This window comes from Procambarus clarkii, chromosome 38 (assembly GCF_040958095.1).
Source record: "Procambarus clarkii isolate CNS0578487 chromosome 38, FALCON_Pclarkii_2.0, whole genome shotgun sequence".
Classification (NCBI taxonomy): Eukaryota; Metazoa; Arthropoda; class Malacostraca; order Decapoda; family Cambaridae; genus Procambarus; species Procambarus clarkii.
The window spans coordinates 9,268,762-9,294,220 of record NC_091187.1 but is presented as its reverse complement, the minus strand read 5'-3'; the positions used below and the strand labels follow the sequence as shown (position 1 = coordinate 9,294,220).

At 46.3% G+C, this 25,459-nt stretch overlaps 1 protein-coding gene across 2 annotated transcripts in view; it reads left to right on the top strand.

Annotated features, from left to right (window-relative positions):
- Positions 1-413: 413 nt before the first annotated feature.
- l(3)72Dn (UTP4 small subunit processome component l(3)72Dn) overlaps positions 414-25,459 on the top strand; it is a 53,849-nt gene continuing 28,803 nt past the window's right edge. Inside the window, exons 1-8 of one of the 2 annotated variants that reach the window (XM_069337684.1) lie at positions 414-554; positions 4,695-4,759; positions 5,867-6,045; positions 11,609-11,693; positions 14,755-14,849; positions 16,803-16,897; positions 19,450-19,568; positions 24,310-24,462. In XM_069337684.1, coding sequence (XP_069193785.1) covers positions 5,974-6,045; positions 11,609-11,693; positions 14,755-14,849; positions 16,803-16,897; positions 19,450-19,568; positions 24,310-24,462 — 619 coding nt within the window. In that variant the 5' untranslated portion in view covers positions 414-554; positions 4,695-4,759; positions 5,867-5,973. Of the gene's footprint in view, positions 555-2,653; positions 3,001-4,694; positions 4,760-5,866; positions 6,046-11,608; positions 11,694-14,754; positions 14,850-16,802; positions 16,898-19,449; positions 19,569-24,309; positions 24,463-25,459 lie in introns of those variants that run through there. The other variant, XM_069337683.1, reaches the window with a different exon arrangement.

Below are 25,459 nucleotides of genomic sequence, written 5' to 3'. Positions count from 1 at the left end.
CAGAGTTGTACTGACCGTGGAAGCGACAGGACGCGCCTCGGTCTGCTCTCAAAGATTGGAGGCTCTGCAAGCCTTGTTCAGTGGATTGAGCTGGCCTTCGCTGCCCCTCACAGTCATTGGAGACCCTGCGCTTCTGGGGAGCCAAAGAGGAACCAAGTTCAGTGAGCAGAGAAGTGCCAAACTTGGAAAACGGTCGGCGACGACGCTAGGCGGCGCCGCTGGCTGGACGTTGAGGTCTGGAAGGTGGGCGAGCAAGCTGCTGTGACTGGGGTCATATCCACTGAGAATCTTGGAAGGACGACACAGTGCCTAGGACAAGGAGCGACGCCCTGTGGGAGAGGCGAGTGTGGGAAAAAAAAAATAGTGATTAGCTCAGCGCCCATCGATGAACCAGGATTGGGGCAGCTGAATCTCAGGGATTGGAACGGCGACGACGCGAAGGCTTCACGACACCTGAGGACCTGTGGAACGCCCTGGATCGTCGAGGATCGACCCAAGGAAGCGTGGGAACCTCACACCATCGAGGGACAGGCGTCGTGAGCCAGGAGTGTAAGGTAGATCATTTTTCCCTCCCATTACCCCTTGTATGAGTAGGCTAGTTAGGCCACAATATTTACTCGTGTATGTGGCAGCAAGACTTTATTACCTTAATAGTAGAGTAGGCTGCAAGGCAGCTTGTGTCCAGGACTGTCAGAGAGGACAGTGTGTATGGATGGCAGGACAGTGAAGAAGAGGTGCCGACGTGGTGAAGAGGCCCTCCTGTGAGAGTGTGAGACTCCTGTCTTCCTGCCCAGTTGAAGGAGAGTTGGAGGTCGTGGAAGAAGAGGCTGACGATCTCCAGACTCATCATCCATATTCCATATTCATGTATTACTTGTGATTGTGTGTGTGTGTTCATGTAATTTGCGTCAGTAAATCCACACATTTTATTACTGTGTTTGAGTGTGCCTCCATTTGTGATTTTCTCTATGAGCATACATTTCTGGCTACAAACGATATATGATACACCCACTGAACTGCATTGCTGGGGTGCAGATATAATAACCCAGCTGGCGACCTTGCTAAGAGGAAGATAGAGAAGACAGGCGGGAAAGGAGTTCCTGCAACCTTTTTTTTGTCTGGCAGGCAAGACTCAGGGAGGTTATGGTTATAGGTAAGCCTGAGTCTTCCTTCACTCCCCCACGGGTCTAGGCCGGAACTGTTAACAGCAGTTTCCCCGTGGTCGACTGAAGGGCTTCCAGGGTGAATCAGTGGCACCCCTTTGTGGTGGAAGCAAAGACCTGCGGAGGTGGGCATTGTTGGTCCTATCTTGTGTGACCAAGGAGACTCCGGTGAATCCAGGGAGTCGGAGGGGCTGAGTATTTGGGCCCTTTGAGCCCCTAGCAGCCGAGTGTTAGCAGAGCCCCGGACCGCCCACCCCCACGTGACAGTGTGGAGCACATGACTGTAAAGCTGCCGCCCAGTTGGGTGGGTGTGGAGCACATGACTGTAAAGCTGCCGCCCAGTTGGGTGGGTGTGGAGCACATGACTGTAAAGCTGCCGCCCAGTTGGGTGGGTGTGGAGCACAGGACTGTAAAGCTGCCGCCCAGTTGGGTGGGTGTGGAGCACATGACTGTAAAGCTGCTGCCCAGTTGGGTGGGTGTGGAGCACATGACTGTAAAGCTGCCGCCCAGTTGGGTGGGTGTGGAGCACAGGACTGTAAAGCTGCCGCCCAGTTGGGTGGGTGTGGAGCACATGACTGTAAAGCTGCCGCCCAGTTGGGTGGGTGTGGAGCACATGACTGTAAAGCTGCCGCCCAGTTGGGTGGGTGTGGAGCACAGGACTGTAAAGCTGCCGCCCAGTTGGGTGGGTGTGGAGCACATGACTGTAAAGCTGCTGCCCAGTTGGGTGGGTGTGGAGCACATGACTGTAAAGCTGCCGCCCAGTTGGGTGGGTGTGGAGCACAGGACTGTAAAGCTGCCGCCCAGTTGGGTGGGTGTGGAGCACATGACTGTAAAGCTGCCGCCCAGTTGGGTGGGTATGGGGTGCATAAGAAAGAAAGAAATCGAATTGTATTAGTGGCTTTAGGTATTCTATGTACTAAACTCTATCTGTAAATCCAACTTTATGTTTGTAAGTCATCTTCTATGTATGAACTTTGACCTGAATAAACATTTTGAATTTTAATTTGAATTTAGATTACACGTTTGTGGCAGCAAACACAAGCCAGCGCATATGGGGTATACGAAAGGGGCTCGTGTATACAAAATGCTCACCGAAGAAACTCTGTACAGAACATACAATTTATTCAACTGTGTACAGAATATACACTTTATTAATTTATTCAACTGTATAATACAAATAAAAATCAATAAATACATAAATAACTGTGTACAAAAGCCGCAGCGGGTGTGTACGAACCGACCCCCCCCCTCTCCCTCCCTCCCTCAGTACTAGGAAATATTCTTAAAAATATATTCTTAAGAATATTTGAGATATCTTTGACCAGCAACTAGTCAATGGCGGCCTTGGGGAGGTTAAATCAAGCACATAAACCTATATGGCAGCCATAATAACGATTTATAGATGATGGCGCGGCCCGCTCTCCCTTTAACCCCCCCCCACTATCTCTCTCCTCTACCCCTCCCTACCTCCCCTATCCACCTACCCACCTACCTATCCCCCTCCCCTAGTACACATAAACATCACCACGCGGGGAGAGGCTGGATCTAGCCACTCTTAAGTGCCGCCTTTACTACTCGTCCAGTCAAGAGCCTTCATGCAAATTGCGAGGCATAACAGGCAGTGAGATCAGTGAGAGGAAGAGGAGGAGTGGAGCTTGTCCCTGGGGCTCCACAAGAGCCACGTGAGCCTCCACAAGAGCCACAAGCTGCTCCTCGAGAGCTCCTCCTCCAGGATGACACAGTTCACCGTCCATAATGTCCGCTTCTATGACTTTGAGCCTCAAGCCATCCAGTGTATGGCTTATGAGGACGCCAGCAACCGCCTGGCGCTCTCCAGGTGTGTATACCTGCCTCACACACACCTGTGGCACCACACCTGCCTCACACACACCTCCCTTACACACCTGCTGGATGGTTGTTCAACTCCCCATGTCGTGTTCTACTCCCCATGGTGGACCGTACTTCCCATGAACCGTACTTCCCATGCCGGACCTGAGGTCAGGTCTTGTGAGCCAAATCTTCCCAAAACCTTCTATAGCATTAAGTCATGGAGAAATATGATATATTTACTATAATGTTGGTCTTGAAGGCAAAACATGATCAAACCTATTTTTATTCTCAAATAATGTAATTTCATAACGAAATTAGAAGTAAATATGTAGCGGGCGAGTCGTCGCGGAGCGACTTATCCAATATATGCGTATTTGTAATAATATATTTTGTAAATAGTTACAAAACATTTACAAAACAAAACATCTTGGATAAGTCGCTCCATAACATTGTCGCTTTGACCATCGGCTTCCTATAGCGTCACCCGCTACATATTTACTTCTAATTTCGTTATGAAGTTGGATTATTTCAGAATATATATTTACGGTCCGTCTAATTACCACAAGCTACCATAAGCTTCACAAAGCTTCCTGGCAATACGTTAGTAATGAATAAATATGATATGTTAGGTTAGGCTGACGTATCCTAACCTGACCTACCCTAACCTACCCTAACCTACCCTAACCTAACTTAACCTAACCTACCCTAACCTAACTTAACCTAACCTACCCTAACCTAACCTAACTTAACCAAACCTAACCTACCCTAACCTAACTTAACCTAACCTAACCGAAGCTTGGATTGTCGACTTGATTTGGCGTCACCAGCTCTTTATTTTCGTCTAATTTCTTTATAAAAAGATACTTTTTCAGATTCAAATTATGTTTTCTCGTGTTGTACATTCAGCACCAACATTATAATGAGTAAATATATCATATTTATTCATTACTAACGTACTGCCAGGAAGCTTTGTGAAGCTTTGTGAAGCTTGTGGTAATTAGACGGACCGTAAATAAGTTTGATCACGTTCTGCCTTTAATGCCAACATTATAGTGAGTAAATATACCGTATTTCTTCATTACAGGTACTTGCATAATACTAGCAGGATTTGGGTAGATTTGGCTAATTCTATGGACCCCTTGTGAGAGTTTGGTCCACCAGGCTGTTGCTTGGAGCGGCCCGCAGGCCCACATACCCACCACAGCCCGGCTGGTCCGGCACTCCTTGCAAGAAAACACTCTAGTTTCCTCTTGAAGATGTCCACGGTTGTTCCGGCAATATTTCTTTTACCTGCTAAGAGGATCGTTAGGCCTGGCTTTGCGACAATGTCAAATTACCAGTCACACCTCCTCTAGGGTCCCGGCAGTACAGTCGGGTTCCTTCTCGACGCACAGTCGACAATTCCGGGTTCGATTCCCGGGCGGGACAGAAATGGTTGGGCACATTTCCTTTCACCTAATGCCTCTGTTCACCTAGCAGTGAGTAGGTTGCCAGTGATCACATACAAACCAATGTTAAACATTTTTTTCACAATGTTAATGCTTATTAATAAGAATAACACAAAATTAACGGATGAACTGCGTGTGTTGCTTGGATGACTGCGATAGACGTCATCATGATAACGTCAAAGTGTTAAGTGTGTTTTGCAGGACTGAATATGCAAGCCAAATTATTTTCTATATATAAATTGTTTATTGACAGGGCCGATGGGAGTGTTGAAATATGGAACTGCCAGAATCGACCCTTTGTGCAGCTAGTTCTTCCCGGTGAGTCTTGAATCGTATGAGTTTTCTCGAATCTGCGTTTCTGGCTCGAAACGCTGTGCGTATCAGTGGCTTTAGGTATTGTATGTACTAGCTCTATCTTTAAATCCAACATTATGTTTGTAACTTTCTTCTGTGTATGTACTTATACCTGAATAAACATTTTGATTTTGATATATTATTAAGGAGACAGTATGTACAGAATTTCATACGTGTGTTTTTGTATTTGTCAATTGGCTTTGTGTATTGTTTTGCTGTGCAGGACTGTGAAGGCTTGTGATATGCTGTATATAATTAAAATTACTAAAGCTTCATCCTGCGCATGTATATTTTATATTGTACAATACGATCCCGGGCGCCGGCGAGAAACAATGGGCAATGTTTCTTTCACCCTATGCCCCTGTTACCTAGCAGTAAAATAGGTACCTGGGTGTTAGTCAGCTGTCACGGGCTGCTTCCTGGGGGTGGAGGCCTGGTCGAGGACCGGGCCGCGGGGACACTAAAAAAAAAAAAAGCCCCGAAATCATCTCAAGATAACTCAAGATAACTCGCCTAGTTGTGCACTAGGCAAATACTGCAAATACACTATACAGTAATATTTCTAGTTATTTATAAATTTTGTTAGAATTACACTACACTCAAAATGGGCATCGACATCTTTATTTTATATTTGGAAGATTGAAATTACGCAAGCAAAAATACAACTGCCTTCATCATACAACAAGTATTAGATTATTAATAAATTGCTTGTAGTGTATTAGGGTGACAGGTTTTACAGGATCTTATGGTAGTTCTGTGATGAAGGTTATCTTTCCGTTATCTTGAGATGATTTCGGGGCTTTTTAGTGTCCCCGCGGCCCGGTCCTCGACCAGGCCTCCACCCCCAGGAAGCAGCCTGTGACAGCTGACTAACACCCAGGTACCTATTTTACTGCTAGGTAACAGGGGCATAGGGTGAAAGAAACATTGCCCATTGTTTCTCGCCGGCGCCTGGGATTGAACCCGGGACCACAGGATCACAAGTCCAGCGTGCTGTCTGCTCGGCCAACCGGCTCTCATTAGGTTGCTCGTAATGAGTCAAGAAAAATAATAATTGTATTGCTTCATCAGGTGGTGTCGACAGTTCGGTTGAAGCGCTGGTGTGGTGCAAGGGACGACTCTTTAGTGCAGGACTCCACGGCTATATCTTGGAATACAACTTATTCTCGGGTGGTGTCATGTCGCGTACAGCGGTCACTGGTGGTCCCACCTGGTGCCTTGCTCTTTCCAAAGACAAGCGGAAGTTAGCAGTGAGTATATACTTCTGTTGTTAACATCTCTGTTGGTAAATATTGCGAACTCTGAAAATCCAAACATGGTTGGAACCAGGCTATGTCACAACTTTGTATAGAGTTTGGAACACTAACTCATGTGTCTACCTATGTACTTATTGCATTTTTTTACTAATGTTTTAATTATATTGACTCATTATACTGTAGTTTTTCTTAGCTATCTTGTTTTGCTGATGCCTTAAAGTAGATTCTAGTGTGTGCACTGGACTGAAATATACACCCAGGAATCACAATAGCATGGTGCATCAAATGGACAAATCCACAAGGGCCGTGATGAGGGTTCGAACCCACGTCCGAGAGCATCCCGGACGCGTCTTAATTGATTAAGGCGCGTCTGCGATCCTCTCGGACGTAGGTTCGAGCCCTCATCACGGCCCTTGTGGATTTGTTTGACAGAAATATAGTTTTCCTATGTCTAACTCTCGGGTACCTATTTACTGCTATGTGAACAGAAGCATCAGGTGTAAAGAAATATACCCAAATATGTTGCCTTCTACAGGAATCAAACTCAAATCTAATTGAGTGAGTCCAGTGTGCTAACACTGTCTCGTGTCACCCATTTCTAGGAAGTGACGGCCCAGTCCTTCTAGCACAGTAAGGCTGATAGTGGTTCATTACTAAACATGAATCCCCAACTGTGGTAATATTGGTTTTTCCTGATAGCAATGCGTGCAAAGTCACCAATGTGCAGATGGCAGACGCTTCACAATGCTGTCGGACTCCCGCAAAATTTGAGATCAGGCGTAGAGGGCGTGGGTGAGCAGTCCTGGGTGATCCCTCTAACCTTGTGATACAATGGTTTTTTTGGTAAGAGCAATGAAGGCACAAGGTTGCAGGCGATGAGTCACAATAACGTGGCTAAAGTATGTTGACCAGACCACACACTAGAAGGTGAAGGGACGACGACGTTTCGGTCCGTCCTGGACCATTCTCAAGTCGATTGTGAGGGAAGACCACACACTAGAAGGTGAAGGGACAACGAAACGTCGTCGTCCCTTCACCTTCTAGTGTGTCTGGTCAACAATGCACAAGGTTGATTGTGCTCTGTACACATCATCACTTCATTAACCAAACATCGAGGAGTGTTAGACATCCTAACACAACTGAGACATTAGTATTGGACTCTTCAGGGACAACAGTCTGTTAAAAGCTTTCCTTTGAGTGGGTTTGCAGGATTAATATCTAAATTACATAGGTCGTTTGAATCGGATTTGAACCAGTGACCTATGAATGCACTAGATTTATATCTGCATGCTTCCATTATTTAGGTGGCCTATGGCTATACATTCATATTCTATATTCTAACTTAACATAAGTAGAGCCGGTCGGCCGAGCGGACAACACGCTGGACTTGTGATCCTGTGGTCCCGGGTTCGATCCCAGGCGCCGGCGAGAAACAATGGGCAGAGTTTCTTTCACCCTATGCTCCTGTTACCTAGCAGTAAAATAGGTACCTAGGTGTTAGTCAGCTGTCACGGGCTGCTTCCTGGGGGTGGAGGCCTGGTCGAGGACCAGGCCGCGGGGACACTAAAGCCCCGAAATCATCTCAAGATAACCTCAAGAAGTACTGTTGATATTTTTACACACAAACTACAGTACTATTCTATGCTCCTGGAGTTCCTGGCGCATCTCTATCGCTATTTTGTATGGTGCACAGGTGTCGGTTTTGTTGGTTTTTAGGTTTTGTTGGTGAAAAGCAACGTCTTGTTTTTGTTGGCCTTGGACTCTGAGGGGTCGGGTTGGGGAGCTTCTTGCTCTTCTCCGGCACCAGGGGTTTTGTTCCTTTGGTACTGCCGGTTATTTTGTTCATTTGCAGCCGTCTCCTTTTCTGGCAAAGAATGTGATGGCAGGCTTCCGAAGGGGTCCATTGGTTGTGGATGCTTGGTTGGTTAGGTCAGGGGTGCACCACGTTCTTTGTTTGGTAGCTGCTTTACGCCGCTAGCTGCGGGCCACCGGGTCTGTGTCGGTGGACGTGCTCTGGGTTGATCCGGTTTCCCTGGTTCCTTGTTCCAGGGCTCGTGTTTCTCCAGTTGTCCGCAGTGTCATTAAGTCTAGCCAGTCTGAGGTTTACCTTCGTGCCCATGATGTTAGAAAGTATGCCACTCTTTCGGCTGTCTTTGGCAATAAGTATGTCTTTGGACAATATTCAGGCGCGGGGGATTTAGAGCTCGAACAATCCTGGCTGCCAGGTATCTCGTAATGTCCTGGTTCCTCTGCAGCCTTGTGTGGCTTTGGGATGCCTGTTGCGGCCGACTCTCTCTTCCTCGCTTTGAAACCTGCGGTGCTGTCGCCTTCCTGGTAAGTCCCTGTTTGCCTTCTCTGTGGATAGTTAGCTTTAGGGAGCCAACGAGGCTCCCTACAGAAAACCAGCGTCGAATGTAATGAAACTCCAGTTTCTGGGTGAGCCCCGGAGGCTCCCTGACATCCCTCCCTCCCTTCGATCGGTGGCTTTCTTCATTTAAGAACTGAATTGGTGGGTTGCCGGACTCCCCCTTCCCCCGTGAATGGGGAGGGGGGGGGGTAGGGGGTTAGGGCTAATAAGCAGGTTGCTAGTTGGATGAAGTGCAGATGATCGAGTCACAATAATGTGGCTGAAGAATGTTGACCACACACTAGAAGATGAAGAGACGACGACGTTTCGGTCCGTCCTGGACTATTATCAAGTCGATGAACACCTCCATTGGATGAAGTGGTGCTTGTTTGTTTTCTTTTTAGGGGAGTTCTTTTGCTATTTTGAGGACGTAGCTTTGAATTTTCAAGCAGACTGTGGTCTGTTTTGATTCACCTACTTTTCTGGGTCCTTCCTCGGTCGATGACAATTATGACAAACTTTAAATGTAAAGTGTTCATAGGCCATTGCTCCCTGCACCTCTCTGAGGGTACCAGGTTCTGGCTCGTGGTCTCCGGTAAGCCCAAGGACTCCTGTGACCGATGACCCCAGTCTAATATAGCACACATCAGTTCGGATAGCTTCATGGAGCCTCCGGGGGCTCATCCAGAAAATGACGTTTCATTACATTCAACACTGGTTTTATGAGGTTGAAATTGGTGGTTGATAGAAAAAAATGCCAATCAAGTACAGTATCATATTGATTTTTTCGGTGGTGGAACGGATTAATTTTATTTCCATTACGTGTATTGTAAATGGGGAAATTCATTTCAGAAGATGAGCGTTTCACATGACGAGCTCGGTGCCGGAACAGATTAAATTCGTTAATCGAGGCTCCTCTGTGTTTTGGTACAGTACATGCAAGTCCCAGCTGTGTCTGGGTACAAGTGACAGGATGAACAACCCAGCGGGTTTTCTTCCTATTGGGGAGTGTTGTACATGCTGCTATGGCGGTGTGTCCACTCACAGGATGAGTGGCGCTGCCCAATACTGTCACTATGGTGGTGTGTCTACTCACAGGATGAGTGGCGCTGCCCAATGCTGTCACTATGGCGGTGTGTCCACTCACAGGATGAGTGGCGTTGCCCAATACTGTCACTATGGCGGTGTGTCCACTCACAGGATGAGTGGCGCTGCCCAATACTGTCACTATGGCGGTGTGTCCACTCACAGGATGAGTGACGCTGCCCAATACTGTCACTATGGTGGTGTGTCCAGTCACAGGATGAGTGACGCTGCCCAATACTGTCACTATGGCAGTGTGTCCACTCACAGGATGAGTGGCGCTGCCCAATACTGTCACTATGGTGGTGTGTCTACTCACAGGATGAGTGGCGCTGCCCAATACTGTCACTATGGTGGTGTGTCCACTCACAGGATGAGTGGCGCTGCCCAATACTGTCACTATGGCGGTGTGTCCACTCACAGGATGAGTGGCGCTGCCCAATACTGTCACTATGGCGGTGTGTCCACTCACAGGATGAGTGACGCTGCCCAATACTGTCACTATGGTGGTGTGTCCACTCACAGGATGAGTGGCGCTGCCCAATACTGTCACCATGGTGGTGTGTCCACTCACAGGATGAGTGGCGCTGCCCAATACTGTCACCATGGCGGTGTGTCCACTCACAGGATGAGTGACGCTGCCCAATACTGTCACTATGGCGGTGTGTCCACTCACAGGATGAGTGGCGCTGCCCAATACTGTCACTATGGCGGTGTGTCCACTCACAGGATGAGTGGCGCTGCCCAATACTGTCACTATGGCGGTGTGTCCACTCACAGGATGAGTGGCGCTGCCCAATACTGTCACTATGGTGGTGTGTCCACTCACAGGATGAGTGGCGCTGCCCAATACTGTCACTATGGTGGTGTGTCCACTCACAGGATGAGTGATGCTGCCCAATACTGTCACTGTGGCGGTGTGTCGACTCACAGGATGAGTGGCGCTGCCCAATACTGTCACTGTGGCGGTGTGTCCACTCACAGGATGAGTGGCGCTGCCCAATAAACTCGCCCCTCGGGGCAAAATTTAAAAAAAAATTTCATGCAGGGCAACACATGGAAAATAGTGGAAATTGGATATTTATGGGTAAATGTTAAAAAAAAAAAATTCTAACATATATGTGGTTGGTACAGATAGTGGCTTATCCAACATCTTTGAAGGCACATTCAACTCTACACTCAGTCACTCCTACAAACTCCATGGCTCACAATGGTGCAACTGAAACTATGTTTTCCAAGCCAATTGTATTGGACATAACAACACCCAAAATAATGATATTGTTCTGTGAAAGTTTTCAAGGTAAAATCATTAACCCCATCTTGAGGTTATCTTGAGATGATTTCGGGGCTCAGCGTCCCTGCAGCCCGGTCCTCGACCAGGCCTCCATTTTGTTACACACCCCCAGGAAGCAGAAGCCCGTAGCAGCTGTCTAACACCCAGGTACCTATTTACTGCTGGGTGAACAGTGCATCAGGGTGAAAGAAAGTCTGCCCATTTTGTTTCCGCCTCCGCCGGGGATCGAACCCGAAACCTCAGGACTACGAATCTGAAGCGCTCTCCTCTCAGCTGTCAGGCCCTCTAAGCTGCTCCAATTTGCTATCTACAATTGCCTCTTGTGCTGGAATCTCCAAATGTGATTTATATATATATAAGTTTTGTGAAATTTTCGTTGGCATGTCACCGGCTCCCATAACGTTGTTATGGGAGCCGGTCTGCCGAGCGGACAGCACGCTGGACTTGTGATCCTGTGGGTCCCGGGTTCGATGCCGGGCGCCAGCGAGAAACAATGGGCAGAGTTTCTTTCACCCTATGTCCCTGTTACCTAGCAGTAAAATAGGTACCTGGGTGTTAGTCGGCTGTCACGGGCTGCTTCCTGGGGGTGGAGGCCTGGTCGAGGACCAGGCCGCGGGGACACTAAAGCCCCGAAATCATCTCAAGATAACCTCAAGATGGTCATCACGAAGTTGGATTTCTAATTAGCCGAGCCATTTAAGGGCCATTCAGCCATTTAGATGTATATTGCTGTCATCCTCCACATATATATATATCTTCTATTGTGTACTTTTTGAGAAATATATCAATTTATGTTGAAGACAATTACAAATTTTCTTTGTTGATGCCTACAGGCTGGCACAGAGGAAGGCTATGTGTGCGTGTTTGACGTGGTGGACGAGGGCATAATGTACGACAGAGCCCTGGAGAAGCAAGAAGGTTAGTGGTTTGTAGTTAGCTTTTACAAATGTTGACCAGACCACACACTAGAAAGTGAAGGGATGACGACGTTTCTGTCCGTCCTGGACCATTCTCAAGTTGATTCAGTCACGTTAGTGTGACTCTTCGTTTGCGTCTTTTACAAATGTTGACCAGACCACACACCAGAAAGTGAAGGGATGACGACGTTTCTGTCCGTCCTGGACCATTCTTGAGTTGATTCAGTCACGTTAGTGTGACTCTTCGTTTGCGTCTTTTACAAATGTTGACCAGACCACACACTAGAAAGTGAAGGGATGACGATGTTTCTGTTCTTCCTGGACCATTCTCAAGTTGATTCAGCCACGTTATTGTGGCTTCGTCTGCGTCTTTTACAAATGTTGACCAGACCACACACTAGAAAGTGAAGGGATGACGACGTTTCTGTCCGTCCTGGACCGGACCATTCTCAAGTTGATTCAGCCACGTTATTGTGACTCCTCGTCTGCATCTTTTACAAATGGTTTTGTTACACTTGGTAAATCATTTTCACATGTTTTTGTTACTATAACATCTCTGGGCTGGGATTGAAATTGAAATAAGTTTATTGATGTAAAATACACACAAAGGGATGAGGTAGCTCAAGCTATTCTCACCCCGTTCAGTACATCGTGTTAATACATACATAGACACACATCACAAACAATAAACATATTACCAAACATTCTGAGAGATAAACATCTACATTTCGTCCTTTTCACAAGTAGTATGGTATCAGACGTACACACAAATACTTTTATGACGGGCTGGGATTGTTTAATGTCTGCCCTAAATGTTTAGCAGACACAGCCACAGCAACACATGAGGAGCTAAACTTAACTCACTACAAAAGGCAATTCCTCTAAAAGTGAAAACAAAAACAAATAGTCACAAAACTCATGAATTCCCATTAAGAATTATTTAGAAATTACAGAACTTGCAATGAACACTTTACCGAGCAAATGACCAGCATATGAGGGAGCCGGTCGGCCGAGCGGACAGCACACTGGACTTGTGATCCTGTGGTCCCGGGTTCGATCCCGGGCACCGGCGAGAAACAATGGGCAGAGTTTCTTTCACCCTATGGCTCCGTTACCTAGCAGTAAAATAGGTACCTGGGTGTTAGTCAGCTGTCACGGGCTGCTTCCCGGGGATGGAGGCCTGGTCGAGGACCGGGCCGCGGGGACACTAAAGCCCCGAAATCATCTCAAGGTAACCTCAAGATAACCAAGAAGATAGTTGGTTGCGTGTAGCTTAGGGCTGTGTTGCTTGGCCTGGTGTCTCCTCCTCTCAAGTGCCAGCTCCTTTCCTCCGTCCTGGTCTGTTCCGTTCTTGTTCTCTATGGTTAGATTTGCTTCAGGAAGTCACAAGGGGACTCCGACTCCCTCCAGAAACCCAACGTTGAATGTAACAAAACACCAATTTCTGGAGAAGCTGATTTTCCAATTTCTAGTTTGGCAATTTGTCATGAGTTGGTTCATCAGGTCCAGAACTGACTTCAGTAGCCGGCTGAGAGCTGGGGCTGGGCCGCCTAGTGGTGGTAATTGGTACTAGCGACTTTTGAGCTTGTTTGAGTGAGTCCCTTGTTTTGTGCGACTCATTTGCAGTGGTTGTTTGGCCGTTTATCGAGGCTTCATTTTCTGTGAACCTTCCAGCTGTGTGTAAAGCTGTGCCGATTTCCCAGACTGGTGAGGTGGGGGACTGTCAGCTCTGTACTTGTGTGAGGGAAAACGCTGTGGGTTCCCGGTACTCCTATCTTGAGGTTATCTTGAGATGATTTCTTGGCTTTAGTGTCCCCGCGGCCCGGTCCTCGACCAGGCCTCCACCCCCAGGAAGCAGCCCGTGACAGCTGACTAACACCCAGGTATACCTATTTTACTGCTAGGTAACAGGGGCATAGGGTGAAAGAAACTGCCTATTGTTTCTCGCCGGCGCCTGGGATCGAACCCAGGCGCCGGCGAGAAACAGGTACATCTTTTCTCAATCTTTGGCGGCTTTGTTTACAATTATTCAACAGTTAATGAGCTCCGAAGCACCAGGAGGCTGTCTATAACAATGACAACAGTTGATTGGCAAGTTTTTATGCTTGTAAACTGTTTCATAAATATAACCAAAGGCGTCAAAGATTGAGGTAAGATGTACACATTCGTAAGTACTCGCATAACTGCTTCGTGAATCTGGCCCCAGATTTTGAACGTGTACTCAATATTACAATTAGACTAATAAACGCAAGAACATTATTGCATATGGGTTTTTTAAATTGAAATTGAAATAAGTTTATTGATGTAAAATACACACAAAGGGATGAGGTAGCTCAAGCTATTCTCACCCCGTTCAGTACATCGTATTAATACATACATACACACACATCACAAGCAATAAACATATTACCATAAATTATTACTACTATCCCCTACACCTTACTTTCCTCCTCAGCTCTCTCTTGCCTATTTATTGCCTGTCTCTACCTCCTCATCACAATCGACTTGAGGTTGCAACCCGTTCTCGCAAATTCGTAAAGTCAATATTGACTTATTAAATAAGTGCATAGGTGACATACTAAACATAATAAGACACCCTTAAAAAGCTTCAAAGAAAACACCGACCTAACCTAACCTTGTTAGTATCTTAAGATAAGCATCTTATAGCTTTGTAATTACAATTGTTACTTAACCTATTATAGGTATAGGTTAAGTAATAATTGTAATTACGAAGCAATAAGATGCTTATCTTAAGATACTAACAAGGTTAGGTTAGGTCGGTGTTTTCTTTGAAGCTTTTTAAGGGTATCTATTATGTTTAGTATATCACCTATGCACGTAGTTAATAAGTCAATATTGACTTTACGAATTTGCGAGAGCGGGTTGGAGAATGGTCCAGGATGAACCGAAACGTCGTCGTCCCTTCAACTTCTAGTGTGTGGTCTGGTCAACACATATTACCAAACATTCTGAGAGATAAACATCTACATTTCCTACGCATATGGCTTGGCACTGGAGTTAAAAGTTTATGATTAGCGTTACTTCAAGTTTTCTTTCATCAGGTCGAATATTGCACATCTGCTGGCACAGCAGCGGAGAGTACATAGTCACAGGATCTGTCAACTGTGTCCGTCTGTGGTCTCTGACGGAAGGCCGGGTAAGTTGCTCAAATTCTAAAGCAGGCATGTCAAACTGAGCGGTTTCCCCCCGAGGGCCATATTGGGGTCATGTTTATGTCATCATGAGGGCCACACACCGCAACTGAGGGTCCCCCCCGAGGGCCATATGTGGTCATGTTTATGTCATCATGAGGGCCACACACCGCAACTGAGGGTCCCCCCCGAGGGCCATATGGGGGCATGTTTATGTCATCATGAGGGCCACACACCGCAACTGAGGGTCCCCCCCCCCGAGGGCCATATGGGGGCATGTTTATGTCATCATGAGGGCCACACACCACAACTGAGGGTCCCCCCCGAGGGCCATATGGGGGCATGTTTATGTCATCATGAGGGCCACACACCACAACTGAGGGTCCCCCCCGAGGGCCATATGGGGGCATGTTTATGTCATCATGATGCCCACACACCACAACTAATTGAATTCATTTAATACATATTATTGCAGAATGATTTTTTCTATTATATTCCAAATTATAGTATCCTTTGTGCGGGCTGCAGGTGTGCTTGTAAAAGGCCGCATGTGGCCCGCGGGCTGCAGGTGTGCTTGCAAAAGGCCGCATGTGGCCCGCGGACCGCAGGAGTGCTTGCAAAAGGCCGCATGTGGCTTGCGGACCGCAGGAGTGCTTGCAAAAGGCCGCATGTGGCCCGCGGGCCGCAGGTGTGCTTGCAAAAGGCAGCATGTGGCCCGCAAGCTCCATGTTTGACATGCCTATTCTAAAGCCATATTTGTAGATTTGTTAATGGTTAGTAAACTTTCTAGTTAATATTGTGATTAAACTTTCATATTTCTACTACTGCTTGATTGTACCTGAATTCTCCTGTATCTGCCGTGATTGTTTCTGAATTTGTAACATTTTTGTTTCAATATTCCTTTTGATTAAATTTAACCAAGGTTATTTTTAACCTTGGCTTTTGACATTCTCCTGTTCCTAATATTCACACTGAAGTTTAATGTGACTTTTTGTTTTTTTATGCTATGTCCAGCAACCCATGAGCAGGATATAACCATAATACAAGTACCTCACTTAACGCAACAATACACATTGGAGAAAATGCGTGGGCTAGTAATCGTAGTAATCAGCGTGAGTCACAGAACCTGGCATTGGCTAGCCTGATCCGTATCGGTAATGGCTAATGCTGAAGTTTAATGCCATTACTAAAGTCAAGTCCAGAAAGGTGTATTCCCTTATACTCAATGTTAATAATTTTGTATTGAAAAGACTTGCCTGTGGTATATGTTATTTGTTGCCTATCTGTACTGACCATTACGAATATCGCGTTAATGCCTGTGTACAGGAGCATATGACTTCTAACTCCTGGTTTACACTTTCTCTTCTCACAACTCATATTAAATCTTACCATGTTAGTTTTTCCTGGAACACAGCCCTCTAATCAGTTTAGAATGAGGTCTCCCCATTTATTGCATGGTGAACGGGTTATGTTGAGGTTATCTTGAGATGATTTCGGGGCTTTTTAGTGTCCCCGCGGCCCAGTCCTCGACCAGGCCTCCACCCCCAGGAAGCAGCCCGTGACAGCTGACTTATACCCAGGTACCTATTTTACTGCTAGGTAACAGGGGCATAGGGTGAAAGAAACTCTGTCCATTGTTTCTCGCCGGCGCCCGGGATCAAACCCAGGGCCACAGGATCACAAGTCCAGCGAGCTGTCCGCTCGGCCGACTGGCTCCCTACGGAGGGTGTGAACATTTAAGGCACGGTGAACAAGCATTATTCTCTGTCGAGGTCTCGGTCCCAGGTCTAGGTGTGACGTGAGCTAAGAGTACGGTGGTACCTCGGAATATGAGCCGTCTCCAGGAACGGATTAAACTCTTAAACCGGGGTACCCCTGTGCTTCCTATTTCACAATGTGAGTGAACAATATCTACCTTTAATATTGGCTTTAGCCTTAAATTATATTTGTATTTTCAGGTGACCCGTTGTTCAGTGGGTAATTCTGCAAGTGAGGTCATTGTGTGGTGTGTTGGTATTCTTGATGACATGACAATAGTCAGTGGCGACTCCAGGTTAGTAAACATTTTTCACTATATTTGATTTATCCTCTATGTGAAGCATTTCAATTTTTTTTTTTTATATGCATTAGTGTGTGTGTGTGCACTAATTTACTGTTAATGAATGTATGTTTGTAGCTATCCATGTAAGTATGGATGCTTGTATGCGTGTGTGTTTCTGGGTGGAGCCACTTTGGCTCCCCCAAAGCTACTTACCCAAAGACAAAACAAGAGGGACTTACCTGGGAGGCGGTCAGCCCTCGCTCCTCAACGCGAAGTCGAGACAACTGGCTGCAACCGCTGACCCAATTCAATTCAGGCCCTACCAGGTCCAGGGATATTCACAAGGTAGCAAGCGGCCAGGACCCAGTTCGACCTCCAAAAACCCTGTGTCCGAATGTCAGCCAAAGGCATGTTGTTGAAGACGGCAGCCAGCGCAGCAAACTCACGAACGTCATAGGCACGAGGATAGCCCGCAGGCTGGCTGGACCGAATAACCCTGAGGACGACCTGGGGGACCCAAACCCTGGAACAGGGAAGAAGGGAAACCGGGTCAACCCAAAGCGCGTCCCCGGCTTCCGAGGCCGTGGCAAGCAGGTAACAGTGGAGAGCCGCGACCAGACACAACACATGGTGCACCCTCGGCCTAACCAACCAAGCATCAAAGCAGCCAGTGGACAGGCAGGTGGACTGACTGGCTAGTGGGCAGGCAGGGTGGGTGGATGGATTGGTTACTGACTGGCAGGCAGGTGGAGGTTGAGGGATTTGTAGCAGACTGGTGAGTGGATGGGCAGGTGGACAGACAGGGAGTTTTGGGATGGCTGGTATAGTGGATGCGAAGGCGTAGAGGTGGCTGACGTAGGGCAGGCAGGCAGGGTTAGCAGGTGGGTGGGTGGGTGGTTGGATGGATTGGTGGGCTGACTGGGTGGGCAGGTGGATGTGTGATTGACTGTCAAACTGTAACTGATTGCTACCACAGCTGTGAATGTCTATCTGCCTTTGACTGGTTAGGACTGACTGTGACTTGTGACTGTGAAGGACCTAATTGACTTGTGCCTGAATGCCTGACTGTGACTTGTGCCTGAATGCTTGATTGACTGTGACGTGACCATGGCTGCCTCTAACTGATTGCGACTGTGACTAGCTGTGACCTGTGACTAGCTGTGACTGCATGCTGCATAACAGGAGCAGCAAAATCTGTGAAAGGAAAGTGGGTGCGCCGCCACCAGGTATGCCACCCTGGTGGCCTGTCGAGGTAACACAAAACATAACATCCAGAAATACAAGTTTCACATCCTGTATAGCAATTCTCGTGCCCAAAATGTAAACAACTAGACAGCTGAACTTAGAGGAGGTAAGAGTTGGGCTACAAAAACCACTTTAAAATATCTTTCAATAAATTAGAAGGTGAAGGGACGACAACGTTTCGGTGCGTCCTGGACCATTCTCAAGTCGATCGACATGAGAATGGTCCAGGACGGACCGAAACGTCGTCGTCCCTTCACCTTCTAGTGTGTAGTCTGGTCAAACTACTTCAGCCACGTTATTGTGACTCATCGCCTGCATCTTTCAATAAATGTGTGATGAAATATACTAAAGTAGTTTTTCCACAAAGTATCCTTGTAAAATAAGGGTGTGTCTTATGGTTAAAAGGGTTTCTCATGATACTCTTCAAGACGCTAGTGCTCTCTAGAGTGGAATACTGCTGCACGATGACAGCCCCTTTCAAAGTTGGAGAAATTGCTGACCTGGAGAGCGGGCAGAGATTCTTTACTGCTAGAATCCACTCAGTAAAACCTCTAAACTATTAGGACCGACTAGAGCCTAAATCTGTATTCTCTTGAGCGCAGGCGGGAGAGATACATAATAATTTACACATGGAAATTATTAGAGGGGCTGGTCCCAAACCTGCACACAGAAATAACAGCACATGAGACCAGAAGACATGGCAGGATGTGCAGAATACCCCCGTTGAAAAGCAGAGGTGCAACAGGTACTCTGAGAGAGAACTATCAACATTAGAGGCCCGAGACTGTTCAACACGCTTCCACTACACATAAGGGACATAACTGGCCGATCCCTCACAGTGTTCAAGAGAGAACTTGACAAGCCCCTCCAAAGGATACCTGATCAATCGGGCTGTGACTCATACGTCAGGATGCGAGCAGGCGCGTCCAACAGCCTTGTTGACCAGTCCAGAGGAGACCTGGTTGACGACTGGGCCGCGGATACTCTAAGCTCTGAAAACACTTCAAGGTAACCTCAAGGTAAGGGTGCGTCTTATGCGAGGTTTCGTCTTATGCGAAGGTGCATCTTGGACGCCGTCAAATATGGTTAAGTTTTCCTCATCGAAAAGATTTCATGGTAAGTCACTTATCAGAAACTTTCATATATAAGTTCACTCTTCTCATTACCTCACTAACTCCATTACTTTCCTCCATTTGTTTTCAGACCAGTCAGTCCACAGTAATTCCATCTTCAGAAAATAAATTATCATATGATTTGTAGTCAACTGTTTGACTTGTATTATAAGACTTTAGCAGAATTTTTTCCTTTTTTTATTGCAGAGGGAAAACTTGCTTTTGGAATGCAAAGCTTGGTACCATTACTCAAGAGGTACAGACTCATAAAGCTGATGTTCTGAGTCTTGCAGTGTGCAGTGATAACAAGTCGGTATATGTGGCTGGTAAGTGAGCCGTGTGGTGTTCGTGTACTCGCTTATTGCTGGCCTCTCATACTTCAGACTTAAATAAACTACATCAGCAGATAAGAAGTCACAATAACGTGGCTGAAATATGTTGACCAGACCACACACTAGAAAGTGAAGGGACGACGACGTTTCGGTCCGTCCTGGACCATTCTCAAGTTGATTGTGAGAATTGACTTGAGAATGGTCCAGGGTGGACCGAAACGTCGTCGTCCCTTCACCCTGTAGTGTGTGGTCTGGCCAAACTACTTCAGCCACGTTATTGTGACTCATCGCCTGCATTGACGTTTAGTATTCATGATATATATTTTGTTCAGATAAAGGTGTATAAAGTATATAAAGCTCATATTGAGAGAGAAATCAAAGGCATGTACTGGTTCATTCACCCAATCCTGCTCCCATCTCTGCCTGTTCATACTGACCATGCAAACTAAGGCGTCACTTAATAAAATTAAAATAACTTGACTGTTATAACCTGCTCTTAGGAAGGGAGGGAAGAAAGGGGGCATAGAGCTAAGATGAATGATTGACTAACAATTTTACATAAATTCATATCCAATGTGGATTCATTGCAACTCAAATATTGCGAAGACACATAAACATTGAGGATGGGCCACGTTAGAAGGCCACGCTACGGCCACGCTATTAGAAAGAATTTTTTTAGTGTCAGAGTGGTTGACAAATGGAATGCATTAGGAAGTGATGTTGTGGAGACTGACTCCATACACAGTTTCAAGTGTAGATATGATAGAGCCCAATAGGCTCGGGAACCTGTATACCTGTTGATTGACGGTTGAGAGGCGGGACCAAAGAGCCAGAGCTCAACCCCCGCAAGCACAATTAGCTAAGTACGTATGTGACAGCATCTGGGCAGTTCTGTGTTTTAATGCTTTTAATGCTGCTATTACAGTATCAGTTGATTTTCACCAGAATAATGTCAGTTTGGTTTCACGTCATTGGTTCCAAATGCGGTAAATATTGATGGTGTATGCTGACATTTACTTGTTCAGTATTTCATTCTTTGCTCCTGGGGGGAAATTAAAATGTATTTTTTTTTTTATTATTTTCTACCACAGACGTGGCCACACAGTTAGAATGCTAACCAGCATATATACATTTTCTTCTGTCCTCCATGGACAGGGTTCGAGATGTGTTAAACATATAGTTCAGGGGTTTATTGAACAATCAACCACAGAAGGTGATTCGGTGCTTTTAAAAAGCTAAGCTAACCTACATACGTAAATACATAGATACACAGATTTACGTATGCCCTACATAAAGTGTTCGATGTGTCTTTTACATAGTGTCATTAATGTGCATTTACAAAGGTGAAATGTAATTCTGATCAGCTTCCATATATACTTTATACACATACATATACATACACACATACACACACACATGCATTCACATACATTTGTCTCTTTTACTCTGGCAAGGTGAGATAGCTGATAGAGAAACTAGTGTGCAATTAACCCCTTAACTGCGTTGCCTCCAAATGTGACACCCCCACGGTGCGCAGGAAATAAATTCTCTGGAAAAAATAATTTTTTCTTTTTAAAGTGTCAAAAACCCTTCCCTCAGTATGGGTATGTAAAAAAAAAGTCGAAATTGTACTTACTTTGGCTGCTATGGGGTCCGGAAGTTGGGCCGTGACGTCATCATTCCCCGTGCGCCCGTGCCGTAAGCTCTCGGGGGCGGTGGGGCGCTCGGGGTGGGGTGCGCGAGTTGCCGCGAATATATTTTCGTTCATTTTTTGCGCACCTTTCCAAATACATTTTCATTGTTTTTATGTGCCAATCCAATGTATAATGAACACGTACACTATAATATCGCAGTACAACATCCGTACTGTCCGTAGACACTGTGTTACGTGCATGAAACTTGTGCGCACATATGCAGCACATATTTACTATGTATCATGCTAATTTGTGTATATATACAATCTATTTACACACTATACACTGTCACACACTATATACATTCACCATCAACACATTCAGAACACCGCATAGCAGCTGCTTCATATGGGCCAATAGCAGCTGCCTCGTATGGGCCAATATCAGCTGCCTCGTATGGGCCAACAGCAGCTGCCCCGTATGGGCCAACAGCAGCTGCCTCGTATGGGCCAATAGCAGCTGCCTCGTATGGGCCAATAGCAGCTGCCTCGTATGGGCCAATAGCAGCTGCCTCGTATGGGCCAATAGCAGCTGCCTCGTATGGGCAAATAGCAGCTGCCCCGTATGGGCCAATAGCAGCTGCCCCGTATGGGCCAATAGCAGGTGCCCCGTATGGGCCAATAGCAGGTGCCCCGTATGGGCCAATAGCAGGTGCCTCGTATGGGCCAATAGCAGGTGCCTCGTATGGGCCAATAGCAGCTGCCCCGTATGGGCCAATAGCAGCTGCCTCGTATGGGCCAATAGCAGCTGCCTCGTATGGGCCAATAGCAGCTGCCGCGTATGGGCCAATAGCAGCTGCCGCGTATGGGCCAATAGCAGCTGCCTCGTATGGGCCAATAGCAGCTGCCTCGTATGGGCCAATAGCAGCTGCCTCGTATGGGCCAATAGCAACTGCCTCGTATGGGCCAATAGGAGCATTTGACCATGAACACATTCAGAACACCTCGAGTGAGAGCAGCCTCACCCAGCCAGTCTCCCTCACTCCAACATCTTACTCGCCAACATTGTTCCTCCCACCATATTATTATAGTTCTTATTACACATGTTCTATATACCTATCTACATGTTTTATTTACCAGAACTATGGAAGTAAGCCGGTATTGTGTCCAAACAGTACAGTGGCCACCATACACTGCATGAAAAATCACACAGCAGACGACGCTACGATTACGTCACCTCCCTCACCGAAATAGCTCCTCTCAACATTCTCCTGTTGCTGTTCTTACACTATATACACACACTATATATACCCATGTACATATGTGTTGCCCATAGCGAACCACTAAGCTAGTATGGTGAGCAAAACAAGAGTGGCAGCCACACACACACAATGAGGCTACCTCAATTATCGCCCTCAATCATCAAAATTCCTCCTTCCACAATACTACGCACAACGCTAATTATAACCACAATCCTGCTATTATCACAATCCTGGTCACTAATTCCTGTAAATGAATAATTGACCACACGTTTATTTTGAAAAGGAACCTAGGAAATCATTTGAAGATTCCTAGATGAACGAAATAATGCTGTGGCTAGCGCTGTGAACAGCATTGAATCACTGATATTTGAACATTGTACCCAGTCATTATCACACTCAGGCTCTAATATAACACTATCATAGCTAAATAATACAAGTTATATATATATTTTGGCATTATTAGGCGATGCTGTGGTCACATGCTGAACAGCAGTGCTGTGCGCTCATGCTGCGAGCGCCAGCCTTGGTTGGTCACACACTACTGAGGCTCCCACACCCGGGAATGTGGACCACGATTTTTTTTAAAGATGGCGTCTGTTTACAAGAGCCCTGAGGAAGCTGATGTGAACCCCATGTAGCCGCGGGAGTTTTGAATGGAACGTGAAAAATACAAATACCCGGAGGCGCGTTGCGCAAACCAGACGTGAGCCTGCAGGCGCGTTGCGCAGTTTAAGGGTTAAGCACTTAATCACTGAAGGTGATGAAGGTGCTTTTACAAGCTCAGGTTATATAGTTACATCACATACATACATTGTATAATTGATACATTACATGGTTAATCTTGGGTACAAGTCCAATATATCATCAAGTGTTCCAGTACTCATATAGTAATTACACAGTTATATTGTAGAATGTCCCATATTGACTGACTTTTGCCCTCCTGGGCTAAGGTATGCTGAACTGTGTAATTAAAATGTAATTACCTAAGTAATTACCTAAGTGTAGTTACAGGATGAGAGCTACGCTCGTGGTGTCCCGTCTTCCCAGCACTCTTTGTCATATAACGCTTCGAAACTACTGACGGTCTTGGCCTCCACCACCTTCTCACTTAACTTGTTCCAACCGTCTACCACTCTATTGTACTGAATCACTATCACTCTATGTACTGAACAAACAATGTCTATTTAGCATAACAATTTGTAGTGGTTATTTATATTATGTAATGTAATGTATTTATATTATTTTAAACATGATTTAAAGCCATTTATGTTCTTGTATTTATCTTTAGTATCATTAGGTGTTGAAAGTGAATCCTGATTTGTTGACGTACGTGACAAAACAATGTATTACCTAGATCTTCAAAATTGTTAATTTTTGCATCATTATCAAATAATATGGTATTCATGTTAAGGAAGGAAGGGATTTTCAGGGGAAAGCACCAAGGCATTACAACTATATGACACTGGGAAGGTGGTGTCAGGATAATTATTTGGGATGGGATGGTTGGAAGGAATGGTGCCTAGCCACTTGTGGACGGTCGGGGATTGAACGCTGGTCGGCCGGGGAGCCGAGCGGACAGCACGCTGGACTTGTGATCCTGTGGTCCTGGTTTTGATCCCAGGCGCCAGCGAGAAACAATGGGCAGAGTTTCTTTCCCCCTATGCCCCTGTTACCTAGCAGTGAAATAGGTACCTGGGTGTTAGTCAGCTGTCACAGGCTGCTTCCTGTGGGTGGAGGCCTGGTCGAGGACCGGGCCGCGGGGACACTAAAAAGCCCCGAAATCTTCTCAAGATAACCTCAAGATATGAGTATAGCTAATGATTTGAATATTGCTTTACAGGTGTTGATCCGCACATCGTGCAAGTGAGCAAAGTTCAAACAGGAGCAAAGACGGGTAAAAAAGAGTGCTGGGTCAAGTCAAATGTGCGCCTCATACACACGCACGATGTGCGCGCTCTCGCTCTCACGTGCGATGACAAAATGTTTTCCGGAGGTAAGTATTCGTTACCTGGTTGTTCGTGCTTGTAGAGATACACAGGACTTTATTAGATGAGGTAATTATGTATATCCAGTGCACCGAGGTCCCGAGGTCTTACCCTTGTCTAAGGTCTGAGTTTACTGAGGCCTACTTCAGAGAACGGGCACTGCCGCTCTGTGGCGTGTGACCTCATAGGCCTAACCACCTCTGTGATGGGCTATTCTCCAACCATCTTACAATTTGAGAGCTAACATAAGCATCATTTCCAAATATATCCAGCTCTCTGATAAAGTTAATTCATTGACTTAATACTTTATACAGTGACTTATTTGATGGCATTGTATTGTTAGCTGGATCTCTTTTTGCAATTCTGAATCTCTCACCTTAATTTTAAGCTTTTTATGAATTTTCAGTAAATCTTTTGCAGGTATTTCTGAGGGGAGCCGCTACAGTTCCCTGAAGCTATCAGGCTGATATGTGTTATATATTAATCTGGGGCAACAGTCAATTGGGGGTTCAGCCTACTGGGGACCACGAGCCAGAATCTGGGCCCCTCAGAGAGGCACAGGAAGCAATGGCCTATAGAAACCCCTGTGTGGTTGAGGGTTTCTATAGGCCCAGATTCTGCCTCCGTGATGGATCCGTCCTCGTTTGAGTTTGGTTCTTCTTCCCCATATTGGGTGCGTTTGGAGGTTCTGGAGGCTTCCTGGCTGGCAGACTGCCCATTCTTTTCGCTGGGGATGTGGCATGGGTTCTGTTGGACCTGCACGCTTGATTGGCGAGAAACATCTACTATTGAGCAGCTTTACCCTAGGGGCGAGTTTGAGCGCCATAATGTGTGATTGTTCGCACCTGTGCTCTCTTGGGATGTTAGCCTTATGCAGCGGCATGTATTGGTTCCTTTCCCTTTTGGTGTGCTAGGTCACCGAGGATTTGCGCGCCCGTGGGCATTTGGCTTCGATCTTGCGCTTCTTTTCCCTTCTCGAGCTGTCTTTGGCCTGGCTTGAGGAGG